General features: G+C 34.7%; 1 protein-coding gene across 1 annotated transcript; it reads right to left on the minus strand.

The window, feature by feature from the left end:
• Nucleotides 1–5,449: 5,449 nt before the first annotated feature.
• LOC114760833 (uncharacterized) lies at nucleotides 5,450–21,120 on the minus strand. The gene is made up of 2 exons (XM_028950127.1): nucleotides 20,677–21,120; nucleotides 5,450–7,000 (listed from the first exon to the last, which is right to left on the minus strand). The coding sequence occupies exons 1-2, from the start codon at nucleotides 21,118–21,120 to the stop codon at nucleotides 5,450–5,452; spliced, it is 1,995 nt and encodes a 664-aa protein (XP_028805960.1).
• Between the last annotated feature and the right edge of the window lie 968 nt (nucleotides 21,121–22,088).

The following is a 22,088-nucleotide window of genomic DNA, read 5'->3' on the forward strand; positions in this document are numbered from 1 at the left end:
ATGGCATATTAAGACCTGTATAGGAAGTTCAGGAGTCCAGTATAATGATTTGAGGTAATTAAGGGCTAAAGATTGTAATAGGAACCTCAGTAAGAGGATTCCTGAGACACTGGAGCAAGAACTAAAACGTCAATTTGGAAAGTTTCAGGCCAAAAAGGGCATAGATGAAAAGTTGGCCTCAATACTTTAGAAAAATTCTAGAAAAATAGGGATGAGGTCCAAAGGCCCATATGGGGCTAAAAATGATGAAAATGCCCCTAGAAGGAATTTATGGAATTTTAAGGGTTTCAGCTAATTTTGAATATTCACAAAAATTGAATTATTTAAAATACAGGGAGGCCTCAAATAATTAGAAGAAAATGGGAGAAAATACTTGAGGAATTATCATAGATTTTAAAAATAACTTTGTCTCAAGAAAGCGAAGAGGTTGGCTTTAATAAAATTTAAAGCCTATTTACACACTATCGGAGGAAAGTCGAAGTCAAATGTCTAGAGGTTGACTTTTGACTTAAGAAAAATTAGGAAAATTCCCCATGATGAATAAATAGTATTTGTATCTAGAGACAGATTCTCAGAGTCATGGACTATTAGAAAGAATTCGGTCAAATTTACTCTGAAATAAATATTATTAATTGTTTTAATGAAAGAATAAGGAAAGAGCATCACTTCCCCTTTAGGCATGTTATATAATGCCATGTGGACTTATCTGAGGTGAGAAAATGGTGCCATAACATGTCCTAGTATTCCCGGGATAGTCAGGACCTCAAAAACTACCCAATACGGTGTAGAATGGCAAGATAGGTGGAGGAATGCCTAAGGGCTATATTTTACACGAATTTTATATTAATTTTCTCCCTATTTTAATGTTAAAATGATGAAGGGATATGGAAGAGACAAGTGTATGATTAGATGAAAGACAAGTGTACGATTGGATGAAAAATACTTGCACAGTTGGATGCAAGACATGTGTATGATCAGATGCAAGACACGTGTACGGTTGTATGCAAGACATGTGGTTTGATAATGTAAGCATGATTTCATCAAAGGTGATGTAAGCATGACATCATAGGGACACTTATCATTGCAAGACAACAAGAAAAAATGGACGGTCAAGATTAAGCCACATATTTTCAAGATCAATGGCTAGGATTTGTTCTTAAATTTTATAAATATCCCCTCCCCTCCCCTCCCTCATTTCGTCCAGGCTCGAGAAAACCATGGGAAAACTCTTACAAAATGAATTCTAGAGAGAGAAAGAAGAAGGAGAGAGAAAGGCTAACTGATCCTATGCAAGATTAAGCTCTAAAACAAGGTATATTCATGGTTTTTGATGTAGTTTTCACTACTCTTGTTGTTGTTGACCTTGGTTATGGATTTTAATAGTTTTTGGGAGCTTAAAACCCTAAGAGGACATGCTGCACGAAATTGTTAAGTGTGAGGGGAGATGAAATTGATGTTAGATTAATGTTTAAAGGCTTGAAAGGAACAAGAATCAAGTGGTTCTAGCTTTGTATTAATTGAATTCCATGACTTTTGGAACCAAAGTGGATGCCACGACTTGACTGGTTTTTGAGCCTACGATGTGATTTTGTTGATTCTAAGGCTTCTAATGGATTTAGAATAGAAAATTATGTAGGAACAAGATGAAAGAATGAAGTTGGAAGCATTGAAATCAAAAATAGAATTTAAGTGACAGATTTCAGTTTTGGTCTAGAATCAAGTAGAGGAGTATGATTTTGATAAATCTATGCTCATATTTGAATTCCTTGGGTAGAATTGTGTAGGATTGGCCTAAGGGAATAATTTTTACAAAGCTAGAATACTACATTATAAATTAAGAAAAAGATATTAAGTTTAAGGGTATAAGTCTTCCACATTGTGTAATTCTTGTTCTTAGTGAGTAATGTGACCCTTGTGGCTGTAATTAGGACCTTGAGACATTTAAGAGAAGGTTTGGATGTGGTTGACTAAAAGCTAGATGGTTGGAAAGCTTAGGAAGAAAGTTGAAGAACAAGAGAAAACTTATGGTGCAAGGTGAACTAACCCCTTTATGTGCTTGATGTGGTATGCTTCTGTGTTAGTTTGTATATGTTGACTATATGATGTTGTGACATGATGATTGTTGCTAGAAATGCTGTTATTAATATGTTTTCATGGCCATGCATTTTTATACCAAGATGATGGCATGTCATTAATTAACCTAAGTTTATGGAAAATTACATACCATACATTAGCATCCATCTTCCATACGTATGTGGTAATGTTTGCTACCAAGATTCTCCCAAATCCCACTCTCTCTTAACCAACCATAATAGGTGATAATAATTAAGCAAAGGATGCATGAAGTGGAAGCAAGGAAAGAAGAAAAGAATTGAAGAAAGTTATCATATTAAATTGTATAATTTGTATGTTCATGTATGATATCAACATGCCATTAATGTTATATGATGTTAAATCATGATGATGACATGTATAATTGATTATGATAATGTATGAGAATAGTTTACAGATTGATGGAATGTTTATACAAGGAAAGAATTAATCATGAATTATTAATGTAAGTTAGGGAGATAAAACATCCCTAAAGGAGCCACGAAATAGAGACAGAGTGAAAGTAAAGCAAGTGTGACAACTCCACGAAATAGATAAAACATCCCTAAAGGAGCCACGAAGGAGATAATCTCTTGCCCTTCTCCTTGGAGAGTCCAACTCCTAAATTGTTGATATTTTAGAGATAAAAAAGAGTGAGATTTTAAAGAAATCCCAGTAGCAAGAACCACAATAATCATGCTAAACATGTAATGCGAGAATGCCATATGTTACTACTAAATATGATGCACACAAACATGCTCTTATGTCATGGAAAGGGAGCAAGTAAACATAGCATTTGTCATGTCCTACAAAATTTAACCCTTTTAGTGGGAATAAAAAATTAAGTCAAGGGCCAATAGGAAAAGTAGATTGGCTGACGAAGTCATGCATGACATAAAATCCAGATAGAGTCTGGATTGATATTTTTGAAATTATCGGTCCAAGAAGGGCAAAATAGAAAAATTTTAGAAAATTTTTAGAAAATTTTCAAAAAATAGTAAAAAAGTAAATTAGAGATTTTAGAATCTTATTTGAGGCCTTGGAGGTGGAATAGCATGAGAATAACTTATTACAAAATTTTTTTTTTGAATTGAAAAGTGACAGCAATACAGAACCAACAAATTAAAACAGAAACAAGTAAACTCTCATCATCCTCCTTCCCTACTTAAAAAGGGTGGGGGTGATTGAAAACACAAAACGGGGTGTCCAAACTATGAGCAGCTTTAGCTAGGAGGTCCGCACTAGAGAGGTCTTCCCTGTAGATGAAGAACGGCAAGACTTGCCAATCTCTATTCAGAAGTAGTCGTGCATCATTCATAATGTCATAAAAAGGGTGATCCGCATTGCAACCGCGTGAAACCAAATTTATTGCTTCAATACAGTCTGAGTAAAGCACAACTCGCCTAAATCCTTTTGACCAGCTAATTTGTAATCCCTGCATAATGGCTAGTGTTTCTGCAATGGCTGAGGGTACTGTTGTGAGCTTACAACTGAAGCCGCAGATCCATCCGCCTTTTTCATCCTTTAAAATTCCTCCGCATCCACTACGTCCATCCCGTAGAACTGACCCATCCACTTCTAGAGTGACATAGTGTCCCTGTAACGGTTGATGTTCTTTACCTCTACTACTATCCTGTTTATAGAAAGAGCAGTTGGCTATCATATCTTGGTCACAGGAAGCTTTAAAGAAACTTGGGAGAGCACTAGGTTCTTCATTAGTAATATTTGGATCAAAAAGTTTGTTGCATCTTGTGACCCAAATATCCCAACAAGTGTAAGCGAAAAGAGATGCCTAGGTGAGTTTCTTTGTAAAAGCCTTGCCCGCTTCCTTGTGAAGATTCCATTTGATCCAGTCTGCTCCTTGAAGGGAGTTAAACTGAGTCCAGAACAATGGGTCAAGGACTGATCTCCATCTGTTAATGGCATTCCTGCATTCACGAATCAAGTGCATATCGTCTTCCAAATCCTCACAGCCAAAAGGGCAGTTTGTTGTCACCTCCAAACCCCTCCGTAGCCTGAGTTTTGTTGTATGAGCTCGTCCATGTGAGAAAAGCCACAGGAAAGATTTGACCTTTTCTGGTACTTGTAATTGCCAAATTTTTTTCCAAATATTGTCCGCTTGGTTTTGGGTACCTGCAAGGAGAAACTTATAAGCAGAATTAACTGTAAAACGACCATCAGTGGATGGTCTCCAAATATATTTGTCCTCTCCTCTCTCCTCACGGGGTGGGTGTGTACACAGGATACGGTCAACATGTGCCTGGGGAAGGACTGCCGCTAGCTTGTTACTATTCCATTGTCCTCTAACATCCACATAATCAGCAACTACCTCTGTTAAGTTCACCAAGTGCTCAAGACCAGGGATTAAATCGATGAGTGGAATATTAATCACTGACCAATTGTCAAACCAAAAGGAAGTGGAATTGCCATTACCCACTTTTTTCCCCAAACCTTTAATGAAATCTTTCCAAACCTCGCTCACACCTTTCCAAGTAAGGGAAGCGTCGGATTTCTTCCTTACATGAGGCCGTGGGCCATGTCCTGTGTCATACTTCGTCTTTAGGACCTTGACTCAGAGAGCATCTTTATCACAAACCAGTTTCCAACATAGCTTCATCATAAAAGCTTCATTCTGCTTTCTCAAATTTTTGATTCCCAATCCTCCCATTTTCCTGTCTTCTGTAATTTTTTGCCAAGAAATCAAGTGAAGTTTCCTGTTCCCATCATACTCCCCCCACAGAAAGTTTCTACTAGTCTTCTCCAGCTCATTAATTAGTCGCTTGGGGATTAAAGAAGTCTGCATCTGGTAGGAGGGAATTGCAGATAGCACTGCCTTGATCAACGTAGCTTGACCAGCCATACTTAAACAGCTTCTTTTCCATCCAGCAAGTCTCCTGTGAGTTTTCTCTAGCAGAGGAGCAAACAAAACATAGGACGCCCTTTTGTGGATTAAGGGCACCCCTAGGTACTTGCCCAAATCTCCAGTTAGACCCACTCCCATCTTTTGGCTCATTTCCCAAGCTCTAGAAAAGTGGACATTTTTTGAAAAGCACATCTTGGTTTTAGCTCTGTTCACCTTCTGTCCTGAAGCAGCACAAAATCTGTCTAAACATTCAAGCATCACATCCACTTGCCAAATTGATGCTTCCCCAAATAGAATTAGATCGTCAGCAAAGAATAAATGGGAAAGTTGTGGGCCTTGGTGGTGAAGTTTAATCGGATCCCATTTACCCTCCCTCATTGCATCCTTAATGATATGGTTAAGCCTTTCCATACACAAGGTAAATATATAGGGAGAGATGGGGTCGCCTTGTCTAATACCTCTTGAGGGTTTAAACTGCTCTGAAGGTTCACCATTCTAAAGTACTTGGAACGAGGCCGTCGAGATACACATCATGATCAAGTTCCTCATCTTATCATCCATCCCTACTGCTTTAAGCGTATCATTGATGAAATCCCACTCTAATCTGTCATAGGCTTTTTCTAAATCAACTTTGACTGCTAGCCATCCTGTACCTCCTTTTTTCCTCTTCATAGAGTGGATAACTTCTTGAGTAATTATTATATTGTCACTACTTTGTCTTCCCGCAATAAAGCTACATTGGTGACGCCCTACTATTTTCCCCATGATACTCTTGAGCCTTCCGCTAATAATCTTTGTGATTACTTTATAACTCACATTGCACAAGGAAATGGGTCTAAAGTCCTTCATAGTCGTCGGCTTATCCACCTTCGGTATGAGAACCAAGTTGGTGTTATTGAGTTCGTTGATTTTAGAAGGATCTCTGAAAATGTCCTTCACCAAACTACATAAAGAAACACCAATAATATTCCAATACTCGTGGTAAAAGAAAGCTTGGATGCCATCTGGGCCAGGGGCTTTGAAGGCTCCCATATCAAACAAAGCCTCTTTAATTTCAATATCCTCCACCTCTTGAGCTAGCATTTGTTGATTAATCTCACCCAGGGTAGGAAAGGTGTTTATCGTTTCCAGTAATACCCTGTCAGTTAAATTGCTATGAAACAGATTTCGGTAATAGGAACTGGCCATACTTTTCAGCTTAGACTGATCAAAAACCCACTCTCCCTGCGTATTTTGAAGGCCTTCTATTCTGTTTCTCTTTCTTCTGATGATAGCTGAAGTGTGGAAGAAACTACTGTTCTTGTCCCCCCATTTTAGCCAGTTGCTTCTAGATTTCTGAAACCACATCAACTCCTCTTGCGCAAGCACTTTATTGTATTCCCTCCATAACTCTCCTTCAATTTGAGCGAGGTATTGACTATCTCTATTGCTTCGTGCTCTTTCCACTCCTTCTATCCGTTTCAATAGCCCTTTCTTCTTTTTGGGAATACTTCCAAGTTTTTCTAAATTCCACTGTTTAGCATTGGTAGTAAAGAGACTCACTTTTTCACACCAATCTCCCCTCTCCCAAGCTGTTTTAACCACATCTAAGAAGTCCGTTTCTAAGACCCAAGCTGCTTGGCATTTAAAAGGAGGATTGAAACGGTGTCCCATTCCCTCAGGCCTACATTTAATGAAAAGAGGCCTATGGTCAAACCCAAACTTTGGCAAGTGATGGACTTTAGCAAGAGGAAACGCATTACACCATTGAGCATTTGAAAAAGCCCAGTCTATTCTTTCCTTTATCACATTCCTTTCCCATGTGTACTTGTCCCCCACACTATCCATTTCTATCAGCTGAGATTCTCTAATGCAATCTCCAAATTGATTCATGGACGTGATATTTGGTTGAGAGCCTCCCACTTTATCTTCTTTAGATAAGTAAGCATTGAAATCTCCTACCACAAGCCAGGAATTTGTTGTGATTTTGCTAAAATCAATAAGATCTTCCCACAGTCTCTTCCTTAGAGTACAACACGGCTCCGCATAAACACAAGACAAAATTTTCTATAAACAAAAATTTTTCAACAAAAACAATGAAAAATTAGTTAGAAATAATTATTTTAAATATGTAGAGGGCTCAATAATTCTAAGAGAAATATGAGAAAATCATTTAAGGATTTATCAGATTTTATAAAATTGTTTCCCGGCCATAGAAGTGTACGAATTAATTTTAGAATATTTATTACGGAAATCTTATCGGTAAAGCCTGATTTCGGAGAAAATTCAAAATAAATAGTTAGAGGTTGAGATAAATTCTAAAAAAATTCAAGGGACTTTTCTATATTAAAAGGAAATTTTTGATGGAGAGAAATGAATTTTTAGAGTTTTGGTTAGACCTATTTTTAGAAATAGTAACCAATGTAGTCAGTTTTGGTTAGAAATTGATAATTTGTGATTGTGCCACACTTCCCTCCCCTTTCTAATCACTTTTAGACTTCATCTGAGCCAAGGAAGCCCACCAAATTCATGCAGTCCATGGTCCTTCTTGTTAAGAAGGTTCATGTCACACCTTACTTTTAGAACATATTTTATCTGAATTGGAACAATTTAGAATCATTTCTTATGGCCTTACGTTAGAAAAATTCAAACTTTAAAATTTCATAAATTTGGGTTACTATTTATTATAACCCTTACCAAGGCCAAACTTTGAAAAATCATAACTAATTATAGAAAAATCAAAATAAGGTGATTCTAAGTTCTATGTAGAGCTCTTAATATGATCTTTAGAGGAAAAATATTCAGTGGTGTCCAGACTTTACCAATTAATCTCATATTTCATACAAAGTGGTACTGTTGATATGGTTATTTTTTAATTTGTCAGAATTTATGCCTAACTTTAGATAGGCATAACTTTTTGCACAAAACTCCAAATTTAATAAAATACCACTTGTTTTAAAGCTCAAAACATGATCTATAAGCTTACCAAATTTTAGGCCAAATCTCATCCAATTGTGTAGAATTTTATTGGTGCCAAAATGAGATTTTTTAGGGTTATTTTATTCCGTTTTCTTACATTCTCTTAGTTATTCTCCTCTTCTAACCTCATATGACTATTCCATACACATACTACATGCTTAGACATGATTCCATATTCCAATATTCACAAGCATGTCACTTTGGTCATTATTACAAATATCCAACATAATTCACAATAATTCATAATAATTCATACAAAATTACAAAATGTTCATAAAGAGGCATGAAACTTAATTACCTTCCAAGATGATCCCCTTTCCTTTGTCCTTGCTCAGCCAAACTCCTAGTTGGTGAATATTTGAACATAAAGGAATAAGATTTCATAGAAAATCTCAGTAGCAATGAATCATAATTATCATGTTAATCATACTATGTAAAAATATGCTATGTTATCATGAAACTAACATTGGCATGCAACATTTCATGTGCATATCATTGCCATGGAAAGAAAGCAACCAATCAAGCCATTAAACCATTTCATATTATATTTTGCCAAGGCATATTTGACATAGAATTCCACACATAATCACATAATTTGCTCAATCATATCATGGCAATATAAATCAAATAACACATACACACTTAAACAAGTAAGAAAGCAATCAAATTATGAGTTCAATGCTACCTCTTACTCAAGTATTAAATTCGGCCTCTTCAAGGATCTTTTGCTCCTTTTTGTTTTCTCACACAATGCCTATCAATCCAAGGATAAACACATTCTATATTACCAATAATTCAAGTATAAACACTATTATTGAACAATAAACTCATTTAAATCCTTTTTTCCTTCATTTTTGACATAATTATTTCATCTTTAACCAATCTTTTAGGCCATTTCTACATAATTTTTCATGTAGAATCCAAATATCAATTTAGATTTAACAAAATCACACTCCTCCCCCTTCAACTTGGTTTGGCTGAATAGTCTGGTTTTAGGTTCCAAAATTTTCATTTTTGATTCTAATGATTTTAAACACTTTTTCTTGTTGTTTCCCTACACAAAAACAACTTTTAAACTCATTAGAATCATCAAATCACATTGAAACAATCTCTAACATCAAAAACTTGAGTTGGCTAAATAGGGTGCATAAAACCCTAACTTTAGTTTTCTTCCAAACTTCAATCCAAACACCAATTAAACATGTTATTTCAAGCTTATATTCATGATTTCTATCCTTCCCTAATGTCTTCTCATTGTGACTGAAAACGGACAGCATAAAGGCTTAGGATTTGTGATGAAATTTTAACTAAAATAACCCTTAAATCTAACCAAAATCAAGCTTAGACATACCTTAATGGATCCTTTCTTGTGGCTTGATGATTTTCCCTTGATTTAGAAGGTTTCAGCTACTGTTTAAGGTTCAGATTTCAATTGAACAGAATATCCCCTCTTTTTTCTATTTTTGGCCAAATTTTACTATTTTGGGATGTATTTATAGAGCTTATAATCTAACCTTAACTCCCTCTAAATGGCCTTATTTTTTGTCACATAAGGGGCCATGTGTCCATCTTAATCCTTGAATTGCAACTCATGCCAGGTGTCCCTTCTTCTTGATTTTTCTTATGTATTTTGGGCTTAAATTGGGCTTAAACTCTCTTGGCAAGAGGGACCATGGGGTACACGAATTTGGTAGTCTTCCTTGGCCCAATCACAGATTATTAATTTTTAACCAAAACTCACTATGTTGGTTACTATTTCCAAAAATAGTTTTGCCCCTCTAAAAATTCATTTCTCCCCAGTAAAAATTTCCTTTTTATATAGGAAAGTCCCCTAAAAATTTTCATAATTTATCTCAACCTCTAACTATTTATTTTGAATTTTCTCTAAAATCAGGCTTTACTAATAAGATTTTGGTAATGAATATTCTAAAATTAATTCCTGTACTTCTAGGGCCTAGAAATAATTTTATAAAATCAAATAAATCATTAAATTTTTTTTCATATTTTTCTCAAAATTATTGTGGTCTCCACATTTTTAAAATAATTATTTCTGCTCAATTTTTACTATCTTTCTTGAAAAACCTTTGGTTTTAGGAAATTCTGTAATAAGTTATTTTCATACTATTTCCACTTCCAGGGCCTCAAATAAGGTTCCAATGCCTCTAATTTATAATTTTTCTATTTTCTAGAATTTTTTTATAATTTTTTCATTTTGTCCTTCCTGGACTGATAATTTCAAAAATATTTGTCCAAACCCTGTCTGGATTTTATGTCATACATAGCTTTGTCAGCCAATCTATTTTCCCTATTGGCCCTTGACTTAATTTTGTGTTCCCATTATCAAGGTTAAAGTTTGCAAGATATGACAATTTAAGCCCGATTTAAGCCCAAGATACAAAAGAAGAATCAATAACAGGGGACACTTGGCACGAGCTGAAATTCAAGGGTGATAAACCTTGTCGCTAGGTAATCAAAGTTTTACTAGGGAAATGCAGCAAGTGAGGCACTACCTAGGTCATTCTTCTCAAGGAGCCTTAAGTTGTATTTCAATTCTTAACAATTCACTTTTAATTATCAAATTACCAAGATGAAAGCTTGAGTTTCAAAAAACAGAAATTGAAACGAGAAACAAATCTAATAAAAGGTAAAATGCAAAAGAAGATTCAGATAAGAGATAATAGTTTCCCTAGCAATTTATCCAACCTTCCATGTTCAATCTTATAATTTGGAGTCTCTTAATGTCAATTAAATGGATAGATTCAGCTACTGCTCAAATCTCTCTTAACACAGATCAGAAACAACTTATCTTACTAGATTTATTATCTTGATCTGTGAGAAGGAAAATCAATTGACAAGAAAATTTGAGAAGCAAGTTGCAATTCTTTAAGAATGACCACAACTGTGAATCATCAATATATTCAACCAAAATTCAGATTTACAGAACAACAGTCCAAGTAAAACGAACTAGATTTACAAATCAACAGAGAATCCTTTATTCAACTGAATTAAAGGACACAACTCACATCTGAATGTTCAACCAGATCTAAATTCCAAGAAACATAAATCTAATCATCCAACCTTCATTCTAACCACAATGGTTCAACTGAAACAAATGAACCTTAGAATAAAAAGTAGAAACTAGATCTAAATGACTCCCTGTTCAGCTCTATGAACTCAGGTCAGCTTCATTGCTAGAAGAACTTGGGAATTCAGCTACTCATACTCTGGATTAGGGTAGAAACAGCAAGAATTGATGAAAGATCCATGGTTGATCGGTGGAAATTGATGAATTTGGACGAAAATGGAAGAGAGAAATGAGAGAGGGCAGAGAGAGCAAGAAAATCGCGTCTGGAGATGAATGAAGAACTGAAATTCGGTGTCCCTGGCTGAAGCGCGCGACTCTGCTTTTAAATATGAAATTTTCCATTATCCGCCGCAGCGCCTTTGCCCATCCACCGCGGCGCTTTTCCTGTACGGCGTCGTTTCGATTAGTGATCCTGAGCTTCATAAAAACTTTCGTCCACCGTGGTGCCTTCGCCCATCCGCCGTGGCACCCCAGACAGAACTAAAACTCCCTGAAATTCACACCAAAGCAAGGATCAAAAGTACACACATATAAAATCATACAAAAACATGTAAAAACACCTGCAAAACCTCACAATTCCTCTCACCAACTCTTATGCACAATGGAAGCTAATTATACCCAAAGTATGCAAATGTAGATGGCAAAAGCATGAGTTTAAGGTTAGAAATGTATGCAAATAATGAGACTTATCAAAGGGTTAAGAACAAGGACTCATATCCCCTTAGGTGGTGTAAAATGAGGCCATTTTAGGGGGGTTATGGTCAGATTATGAGGTCTATAAATACCCCCTAACTATGTGAAATTCGACTAAAATAGAGAAAGACAGGGGAAATTGTGTCCAGCCAAAAACTAAACCTTAAATAGCACCTAAAATCTTCCAAATTAAGCAAAAATCATCAAGCTTCAAGCAAGGATCCATTAAGGTATGTCTAAGCTTGATTTTGGTTAGATTTAAGGGTATTTTTGGTTGAAATTTCATCACAAATCCTAAGCCTTTGTGTTGTCTATTTTTGGTCACAATGAGAAGGCATTAGGGAAGGATAGAAACCTTGAATATGAGCTTAGAATAGCATGTTTAATTGATATTTGGATTGAATTTTGGAAGAAAACCAAAGTTAGGACTTTAGGAGACTATTCGGTCACTATGAATTTTTGAGGTTAGAGATTGTTTCTGTGTGATTTGATGATTCCAATGAATTCAAAAGGTGTTTTTGTGTAGGAAAAACAACAAGAAAAATGTTTAAAATCATTGAAATCAAAAATAAAAATTTTGCAATCTGATTTTGATAAATTTGATTTGATATTTGGATTCTACATAAAAATTGTGTAGGAATGGCCTAAGAGATTGGTTGAAACAAAGAGGAAACAATAATGTTAAAAATCAAGGAAAAAGGGGTTTATATGAGTTTATTATTGAGTAAGGATGTCTAAATTATTGATAATTGGAATGTGTTTATGCTTGGATTGATAGGCATTATGAGCACTAAATCCTTAAAGAGGCCGAAATATATACTTGAGGAAGAGGTAGCATTAAACTCATAATCTGATTGCTTTCTTGCTTGTCTAAATGTGTATGTGTTAATTGATTTATGTTGCCATGATGTGATTGAATGAAGCATGTGATTATGTGTGAAATTCTATGTCAAATATGTCTTGGCAATGTGTAATGTGGAATGGTTTAATGGCTTGAGTTATGGCTCTCCTTCCATGGCAATGAAATGCACATGAAATGTTGCATGATAATTTCTAGTTTTGTGATAACATATCACATTTTCACATAGCATGATTAGCATGATAATTATGATTCATTGCTACAGAGATTTCCTATGAAATCTCATTTTTTTATGTTTAAATATGCACCAACTAGGAGTTGGATCAAGCAAGGATAAAAGAAAGGAGATCATCTTAAGAGATAGTTAATTATTATGCCTCTTGGAACAATGTTTTGTAATTAAGTATGATTTGCTATGAATTGTTGTGAATTATGTTGGAATATTGTAATAATGACAATAGTTGACATGCATGTGAATATTTGGTTGAGAAATCATGTTTGAGCATGTGGTATGTGATTGGAATGATCATATAAGGTTAAAAGAGGAGAATAATCAAGGAAATGCTTTAAAAAGGATAAAATAACCCTAACAATTACCTCATTTTGGCACCAACGAAATTTTGTGTAATTAGTTGAGATTTAGGTTGAAAACTTCTTAGGCTTATAGATCATATTTTTAGCTTTAAAACAAGTGGTATTTCATCAAATTTGGAGTTTTGTACAAAAAGCTATGCCTATCCAAAGTTAGGCATAAATCCTAAAAAATTGAAAAATGACCATATGAACAGTACCATTTTACATTAATTTTGGGACTAATTGGTAAAGTCTGGATACCAGTGGTATTTTTCTCTTAAAGATCATATTAAGAGCTTTACATAGAACTTAGAACCACCTCATTTTGAGTTTTCTAAAATTAGTTATGATTTTTCAAAGTTTGACCTTGGTTAGGGTTAAAATGAATACTAACTCGAATTTAGGAAATTTTAAAGTTTGAATTTTTCTAACCTAAGGCCATAAGAAATTATTCCAAATGGTTCCAATTGAGATAAAATATGGTTTAAAAGTAAGGTGTGACACCATTCAATCTACTCAACATTGCATAAATCCAAGGCACATTATGCATGGAGTTAATCACATTATCATTCACCTAGATCTACCACATCATGGTATAAAAAAATCAAGTAACGCATAGCAAAACAAGTAAAGCAAGTTAGTATTCAAATTACAAGTTTATTGCTACCTCTTTAATGTTTAAAGCTTTCAGCCTCCTCCTTTTCTTTTTGGTCCTCTTTGTTTCTTTAATCAATGCCTACCAATTCATGCATAAATACATGCCACATTATCAACAATGTCACATAAGATACCATTAGTTATCAAAACAATTGCATAACTCCCCCCTTTCTTTGACTTTTGACTTTAATTTTTCACTTTTGTTTTAACAAGTCTCTAGGGCCATTCCTATAAAATTTTTCATGTAGAATTCAAATATCAACTTGGTTTTATCAAAATCAAACTCCTGCCTATTGTTCTGTCTTTGGCCAAATAGTATACATATTAGGGTTAGAAATTCTATTTTTGATTCCAATACTTTCAAACATTTCCTCTTGGTGTTTTCCCATACAAAATAACATTTTAAACTCATTGGAATCATCAAATTAATCTAAAACAACTCCTAACCTGTTGATCCTACATTGGCCGAATTGCTTCCATAGTTAGGAAATTTGGAGTTTCTTCTTCGAAATCAATCAAAACATCAACCAAACAAGTTAATCCAAACTCTTAATCATGATTTCTATCCTTCCCTAATCATTCCTCATAATTTTCAAAATTTGGACAGCATGAGGTCTCAAACTTTTACCACCAAACTCTGCTTGAAACTAGCTAGAAACATCATCAAATGGAGGCTTTTACATACCTTGATCTTTACTTGATAAATTCTTGGTGTTTTCTGCATGTTCTTCCCTCTTGAAGATTTTTTTGTTGCAGCAAAACCTTCCCCCTTTAAAGTGCCAAAATGACCAAAATTGAAGGCTCTGGAGGGGGTATTTATAGGCAAACATCTCGAATTTTTTGCCCTCCATGTGTCCCATAAAAATTTGCTGCTACATGTCCATGTGTCCACCTTCATATGCTGTAAAAATTTCGGGCAAGCCAAGTCCCAAGTAATCATATGCTTAGGCTAGCCATATGATCAATTTTCTATGATTTTATTCCTTAATCACACAAGCCACTTGGGCCTTTTGGACTTTCCTAGCCCAATTTCATGGCTAATAGGCTAGGGAAAGAAGAAATAAATGTTACCTTTCAATTCCCAACATTTCTCAAACCGATTTTGCTATATCGGCTAAAATTTTTATCTAATTTCCAATAATAGGTTTGGACCTCCTAAAATTCATTTCTACTCGTCATAAATGTTCTTTTAATATAGGAAGGTCCCTTGAATTTTTCTAGGATTTATTTCACCCCCTAACTACTGGTATTGAATTTTCTCTGAAATCGAGTTTTACTGATAAGATTTTGGTAATAATTATTTTAAAATTAATCCTTTCACTTTCAAAGCCTAGAAATAACTTTATAATCTTAAATAAACTATCAAATTATTTTATTTTTTTAGAATTATTGAGGCCTCCATATATTTAAAATAATTATTTTTGTCCAATTTTTCATTGTTTTACTAGAAAAACCTCTGTTTACATAAAATTCTATCATAAATTATTTTCCTACTAATTTCTCTTCTAATGTTTCAAATATAGTTCCAAACTCTCTAATTTATTTTTCTACAATTTTCTTGGAATTTTTTGGAATTTTTATTCAATTTTCTCATTTTGTGCTTCTTGGACCAATAATTTCAAAAATATCAGTCTGGTCATGGGTTAGATTTGAATTTAAAGGTTGTTCTGGCTCTAAATCTACTTCACTACTTGGCCCTCTATCTAATTTATTATTCACACTCCTAGAGTTAAAATTAGTGGGATGTGACATTTCTCCCCCCTTGAAATAAATTTTGTCCTTGAAATTTAGAATATATTATAAAAAGAGCTCTGGATAGCTATTTTTCATCTTGTGTTCCTTCTCCTAAGTTGTTTCTTTCCGTGTCAGGTCCTTCCAAATCACCTTGACTAGTGGAATTGACTTGTTTCATAGCTACTTAATCTTCCAATCTACAATCCGTTGTGGTCGTACTTCCAATGTCAAGTCATCTTGTAGTGCGATGTCATCATATTCTATGATATGAGTGAGATTTGCTTGGTACTTCTCCAACTGGAAAACATAGAAGATGTTATATATTTGGTTGAGATGAGGGGATAGGGCCAACTTATAGGCTACCCATCCAACTCTTGAGAGAATTTAAAAAGGTCCTATACACTTGGGCATCAGTTTTCTTGCCTTTAGAGATCATTTTATGCCCATAATTAGAGATACGTTAAAAAATACATGGTCTCCAACCTCAAATTCTAGAGGTTTTCGCCTAACATCGGCATATCTCTTTTGTCTACTTTAAGCTATGAGCAATCTTTGCTTTATCAACTTGATTTGCTTAGATGTCTTATCTTCTATATCAGGACCATAAACCTTTCTTTCTCCCAATTCTATCCAACATAATTGGGATCTATACTTTCTCCTATATAGTACCTCATATGGGGCCATCTGAATACTGGAATGGTAAGTATTGTTGAGGCAATTTCTGCCAATGGCAAGTACTCATCCTAGTTTCCCTTGAAGTCCAAGACACATGCTCTTAACATATCTTCTACTATCTAGATGGTCTGCTCTGTCTATCTATCTGTCAGTGGATAGTAGGCCATACTAAAACTCAATATTGTACCCATGGCCTGTTGCATTGCCTTCCAAAATCTAGAAATAAATTGGGGTCTCTGTCAGATATTGTCTCTAGTACCTCATGTAGTCTGACTATCTCCTTAATGTATAACCTCACTAATTTTTCTGGCAAATACTTCTTTTTCATAGCTAGAAAATGAGCTGATTTCATCAGTTGATCTACTATCACCCATACTACGTCATACCCTGATGATGTGCAAGGTAATCCTATTATAAATCCATAGAGATACTATCCTATTTTCACTCAAGTATATCCAGAGTCTTTAACTGTCCTGACAAATTTTGATGTTCTATCTTAATCTTTCAACACGTAGGGCACTTGGACACAAATCTTATTATGTCTTTTTTCATGCCAGGCCACCAAAATAATTCTTTACTGTCCCTACACATTTTCATTATACCCGAATGAATTGTGTATTTGCTTTTATATGCCTCATCTAAATTTGTTCCCTCAGGCCATCAATAGGAGGGATATATGTTCTTCCTTTATACTTCAATAATCCCTCTGTTAAAACTTCATAATCTCTAGTCTCGTTCTTTAGTATTTTGGCCTTGAGGATATCCGCTAACTAATCTTTCCTCTGAGCTTCCACTATCAGATTCATTAATTGTGCCTCTATTTTTAATATTCTAACTCCTTCTGCTATTAACTACATCTGGTAAATTGGACCCCAATTTCGAATACTTTCTAAAAGTTCTTGCTCTATAATTACTAGTTATGCCACCTGTAGTATTTTTCGGTTTAGCGCATCTGTGACTACGTTAGCTTTTCCTGGATGATATTTTATTTGGTAGTCATAGTCTTTGAGCTGCTCCATTCATCTCCTCTGTCTCATATTCAATTCCTTTTGATCTTACAGGTTGTCACATCCTAAAATTTGAACACTGAAGGAAGCCAGACTAGTAATACTTGACTCCTAGGGACAAAATTGGAAATTCTATAGGAATTCCTAAAAAATTCCCAAAAATAGAAAAAGGTGAAATTAGAGGTTTTTGAGGCACCTATGATGTTTTGGGAGTAAAAATGGCCCAAAATAAATTATGGTGAAATTTCCCAAAAATAATTATTTTTGAAGAAAATAGTGAAATTGATGAAAGATAATTATTTTAATTATGTAAGGGCCTCAATAATTCAAAAAAAATATGGATAAATTCCTTAGGAATATATGTGAATTTCTAAATTGTTTCCAGGCATTGGAAATGAAGGGAATAATTTATAGGGAATTTACTTCTGAAATTCTATCGGTAAAAGCCTGATTTCAGAAAAATTGTGAAATAAATAGTTAGAGGTTGTGAAAAATTCCAAAACCTTTTAGATCATACTTTTAGAATAAATGAAGATTTATCATGGAAAGAAATAAATTTTTTGAGGCCCCAAGCTATTTTTCCTCATACAAGGCTAAAAAGGGTTATTGGATGGAAGATTGTAAATGGAATTAAACTAAACCAACTCCATTACTTCCCAACCAGATTTGGACATTTAGTTAATCCATTTTGGTCAGGAGGAACGTGCTCCCCAAGGCCCTGAGACCACACGTCAATTTGTTGGCAAATTTTGACCATTGGATTAACTTTACTTGGTGAGCAAGCAAAGATCACATGGCCACTAATTTTTCTGCATTTTGAACGAAAATTTGAGGGGTTTTTAGGTAGAAAAATAGCTGGCTAAGGGCAAGTTTGGGCAGCTTATGGATGTCTATAGATACCCCCTTAAAATACCCAAAAATAGGTAAAAAATTAGTAAAATAAGGGGAGGTGCTACCCATTTCATTTTTGGAGCTGGAGGCTGATTTTGGTAAGTGCTTTTGGACAAGAAATTATCAAGTTTTAATCAAGGATTCACCAGGGTATGTTTGAGCCTTGGTTTGGTTAAGATTAAAGCTTGTTTTGGTTAGGAAATTGAATTATTTTGGAGGTGTTTTGCTGCCATAAATTCAGTTAACATGCTTATGCTTTAGGGAAGGATAGAAACCTTAAATATGATGTGGAATAAGCATGTTTAAGTGATGTATGGATTGGTTTTGGAAAAAAATCAACATAGGCTTCAAGACACATCAATTTTGCCACTATGCTATCTTAGGTTAGGAGTTTGTTTGGATGTGTTTTGATAATTTCAATGAGTTCAAAAGATGTTTTGTGTAAGAATATGCTAAAGGGAAGTGTTTGAAATCATTTGAATCAAAAATAAAATTTTTGGAAAATATAGACCCCTATTAGGCCAAGCTTAAATGAAAGGGAAGGACTGTGATTTTGTAAAATCTAATTGGATATTTGGATTCTACATGAAAAATTATGTAGGAAGGACCTAAGAGATTGATTGAAACAAAGGGAATAATTAGGTCAAAAATCCAAGGAAAAGGGGTTTAATGTTCAAGTATTGGATAATGTGTTTGAATGGTTGGTAAATGATTGCATTGATGTTGGTTTGTACTTTGCCTAACCATCAAGGAGACACCCTAAATCAAAGGGGAACAAGTCACTAAGGACACAAGAGGTAGCATTGAATTATGATTAAAATGCTTTCTTGCATTCATTTATGTGTATTTGCTTTGAATGTCATGATGTGACTAAGCTATGCTGCTAAATTATGATTGCAATGTTTATATTAAGCATGCCTTGACATTACATTATGTGAATATGAATGAACTGACTTACTTTCTATGGCATTTTATTATGTATGAGCAATAAAGTTATGTGCACAAAAGCAAGTCACATTATGTTTGTATGATTGCATGATAATTATGATTCTCTGCTACTGGAATTTTTTTTTTGAAATCTCATCCCCCTATGTTTAAACTAACCTTAGGAGGTGGATCAAGCAAGGGTAAGAGTCAGGAAGTAGTGACTGAAAGACATGTAAATGCTTAGTGACATTGCTACTGGATATTATGTTATGTTATGTAATATTTTGAATGTTTTGTGTTTGTTGGATAATAGCTCCTTTATAGAGATGAACATGTGTGAACATGTATGAGCATGTATAAGTATACTAGAATGTATGTACAAGTATATCACAAGTCTTAAAAGGTTGAGGATGGATAAAAGGTGAAGGAAAGATAAAGTTAGACTCAACTAGGGGGTAAAATGTCCCTAAAAAAGGCCAAACTTGGGACACATGAAAGAATAAGCATTTCTTTGAGTTTGGACCTAAGATTTGACAAACTTATAGATAATATTTTTAGCTTTAAATCAAGTGGTAGAACGTTCAAATCAAAGGCTTTTGCGAAGAGTTATGCCCTTCCAAAGTTGGGATAAAATACTGAAAATTAAAAAATTTACCATATGAACAGTGCACTTTGTCGAATTTTCTAGCTCTGTCTCAGATAGATATGAGTCCACGGAGTATTTTTCCTTAAAATAACTTGTAGCAAGCTTTAAGTGAAAAGTGGAACCACTCAATTTTGATTTTTTTTTTAGAATTAGTTATGAGTTTTCAAATTTGGCTCAAAAATTTGTGAACAGTGTACGAATAGCACACAAGAGGAAAATATTAAATCTTGAAATTTTGCATTCCTGAGCCATGGTAAATGGATTGTAATGGTTCCAATTGACACATAATATGGTGATAAAGTAGGTGTGGCACAGGTGTTTGAGACTTTTATGATCACAGTACAACTCAATAGTTACCCTATACAGGTAATGCCTCCAGATCTTCAAGGCATACACTATCGCCACCAACTTAAGGTCATGTGTAGGGTAATTCTCTTCATGTGATTTAAATTGTGATGAGGCATAGGCGACTACTTGACCCTACTAATATATTTGCACTAGCTAATTGATCCAGCAAGTCATTAATTCGGGGAAGTGGATACTTATTCTTGATCATCACTTTATTTTGTTCTCCATAATCAATATAAAACCTCAAGCTTCCATCTTTCTTCCTTACAAATAACACTAGTACGCCCCATGGAGATATACTAGGTCGGATGAAGCCCTTCTCTAATAGCTCTTCTATTTGCTTCTTTAGCTCTGCTATCTTATTCAGAGCTATCTGATAAGGGGCTTTGGAAATTGGTTTTGTCCCTGGTATTAGATCAATAGCGAACACTACTACTCTCTTTAGTGGTAGTCCATCGATTTCTTTTGGAAAAAGTTTAGGGAAATCACACACCACTAGAATTTCTTAAATCCCCACCTCAATTTTTACCCATACTGAGAAAAATACCATATACCCTTAGCAACCCTGCCTCAAATATCTATCTGCTTGAGCCTCAATCACAAAATTCAGCTTTATCTCTGTGCAAGGGGTTGTTTCTTGTGCAGGAAGGATTAGGGTTTTGTTCTTACAGTTGAAGAGTATATTATCCAAAGATAACCAGTCAAGCCAATAATAACATCAATATCATAGAACAGAATGCATATAAGGTCAAACATAATGCAATAATGTGCATACCGAGCAATGCAATTTAAGCACACACTAGAAGTTAAAACTTTAGCATCAGTAGGGGTGGAAAAATAAAGATCATGTGGCAAAGCATCAATAGTAAGCCCTAAGTGCCTAATATAATCATACGAGATATAGGAGTGGCTGGCGCCCGAATCAAATATAGCATGCACAAGGCAATCATTAACACTAATTGTACCTTGTATCATCTCGGGTGACCTACGAGCCTCTTCCCTATTGAGGGCAAATACTCTTCCTTCAGACACTAGCCTTGAGCTATCAGGCACTCCCTGGCAAAGTGTCCCAACTTGCCACATTTGTAGCACACTTTTTGGCCCATCACACATAGCCGATCTCTGTGATTCCTGCCATAGACCTCACATTCTTTCCCTTTCAAGAAGTGTTAAAGCCTTCTTGTCTGGATCCCCTCCTCGGCCTCCTACTAGGATTAGGCTTTATTCTATTCCTGCTATTGCCGTAGGAGATTTCTTCATGACTTGCCCTTATTAAGGGTTTCTCAGCTCTGGGGGTTACCTGTTACATCCCACCAGTTTTAACCATAGGAGTGTGAATAATAAATTAGATAGAGGGTCAAATAGCAAAGTAGATTTAGAGTTGAAACAACTTTTGAGTTGAGATCTGACCCTTGTTTGGATTGATATTTTTGATATTATCGATCTACAAAGGACAAAATGAAAAAATTAGAGAAAAATTACTGAAAATTTCCAAAAAATAGTAAAAAGACAAATTAGGAGGCTTGGAACTCTATTTGAGGCCTTGAAGGTGAAAATAGCATGAAAATAATTTATTATAGAATTTTTTGTAAACAGAGGTTTTTTCAGTAAAACAGTGGAAAATTAGCCAAAAATAATTATTTTAAATATATATAGGCCTCAATAAATCTGGAAAAAATATGAAAAATTATTTAAGGATTTATTTGAGTTTATAAAATTATTTCTAGGCCTTGAAAGTAAAAGGATTAATTTTAGAATATTTATTGCTGAAATTTTATCAGTAAAGCCCGATTTCGGAGAAAATTCAATTCAGATAGTTGGAGGTTGAGATAAATTCTAGAAAAATTCAAGAAACCTTCCTATATTAAAAATATGATTTTAGATGGGTAAGAATGAATTTTTGGCGGTCCAGAAATATTATTGAAAATTAGACATGAATTTTAGCTGATATGGTGAAATCAAGTAGAAAAATGTTTGGAGATGAAAGGTAATATTCCTTCCTTCTTCCTCCAGTCCACTGAGCATTATTTTGGGCCAGGACTGAATAGTAAATTTGTGGCCCAAGGGGCCTAAAAGATTAG

This window comes from Neltuma alba, unplaced genomic scaffold (genome assembly GCF_004799145.2).
Source record: "Neltuma alba isolate B1F8T4 unplaced genomic scaffold, ASM479914v2 tig00001645_pilon, whole genome shotgun sequence".
Classification (NCBI taxonomy): domain Eukaryota; kingdom Viridiplantae; phylum Streptophyta; class Magnoliopsida; order Fabales; family Fabaceae; genus Neltuma; species Neltuma alba.

Excerpts from the sequence above, each read along its gene's own strand:
- LOC114760833 (XM_028950127.1), bottom strand. The coding sequence starts at position 21,120 with ATGTGTGATGGGCCAAAAAGTGTGCTACAAATGTGGCAAGTTGGGACA. Across the intron at positions 7,001-20,676 it reads GGATAATATACTCTTCAACT|AAAATTTTGTCTTGTGTTTA; the intron begins GTAAGAACAAAA and ends TTTTGTTTATAG.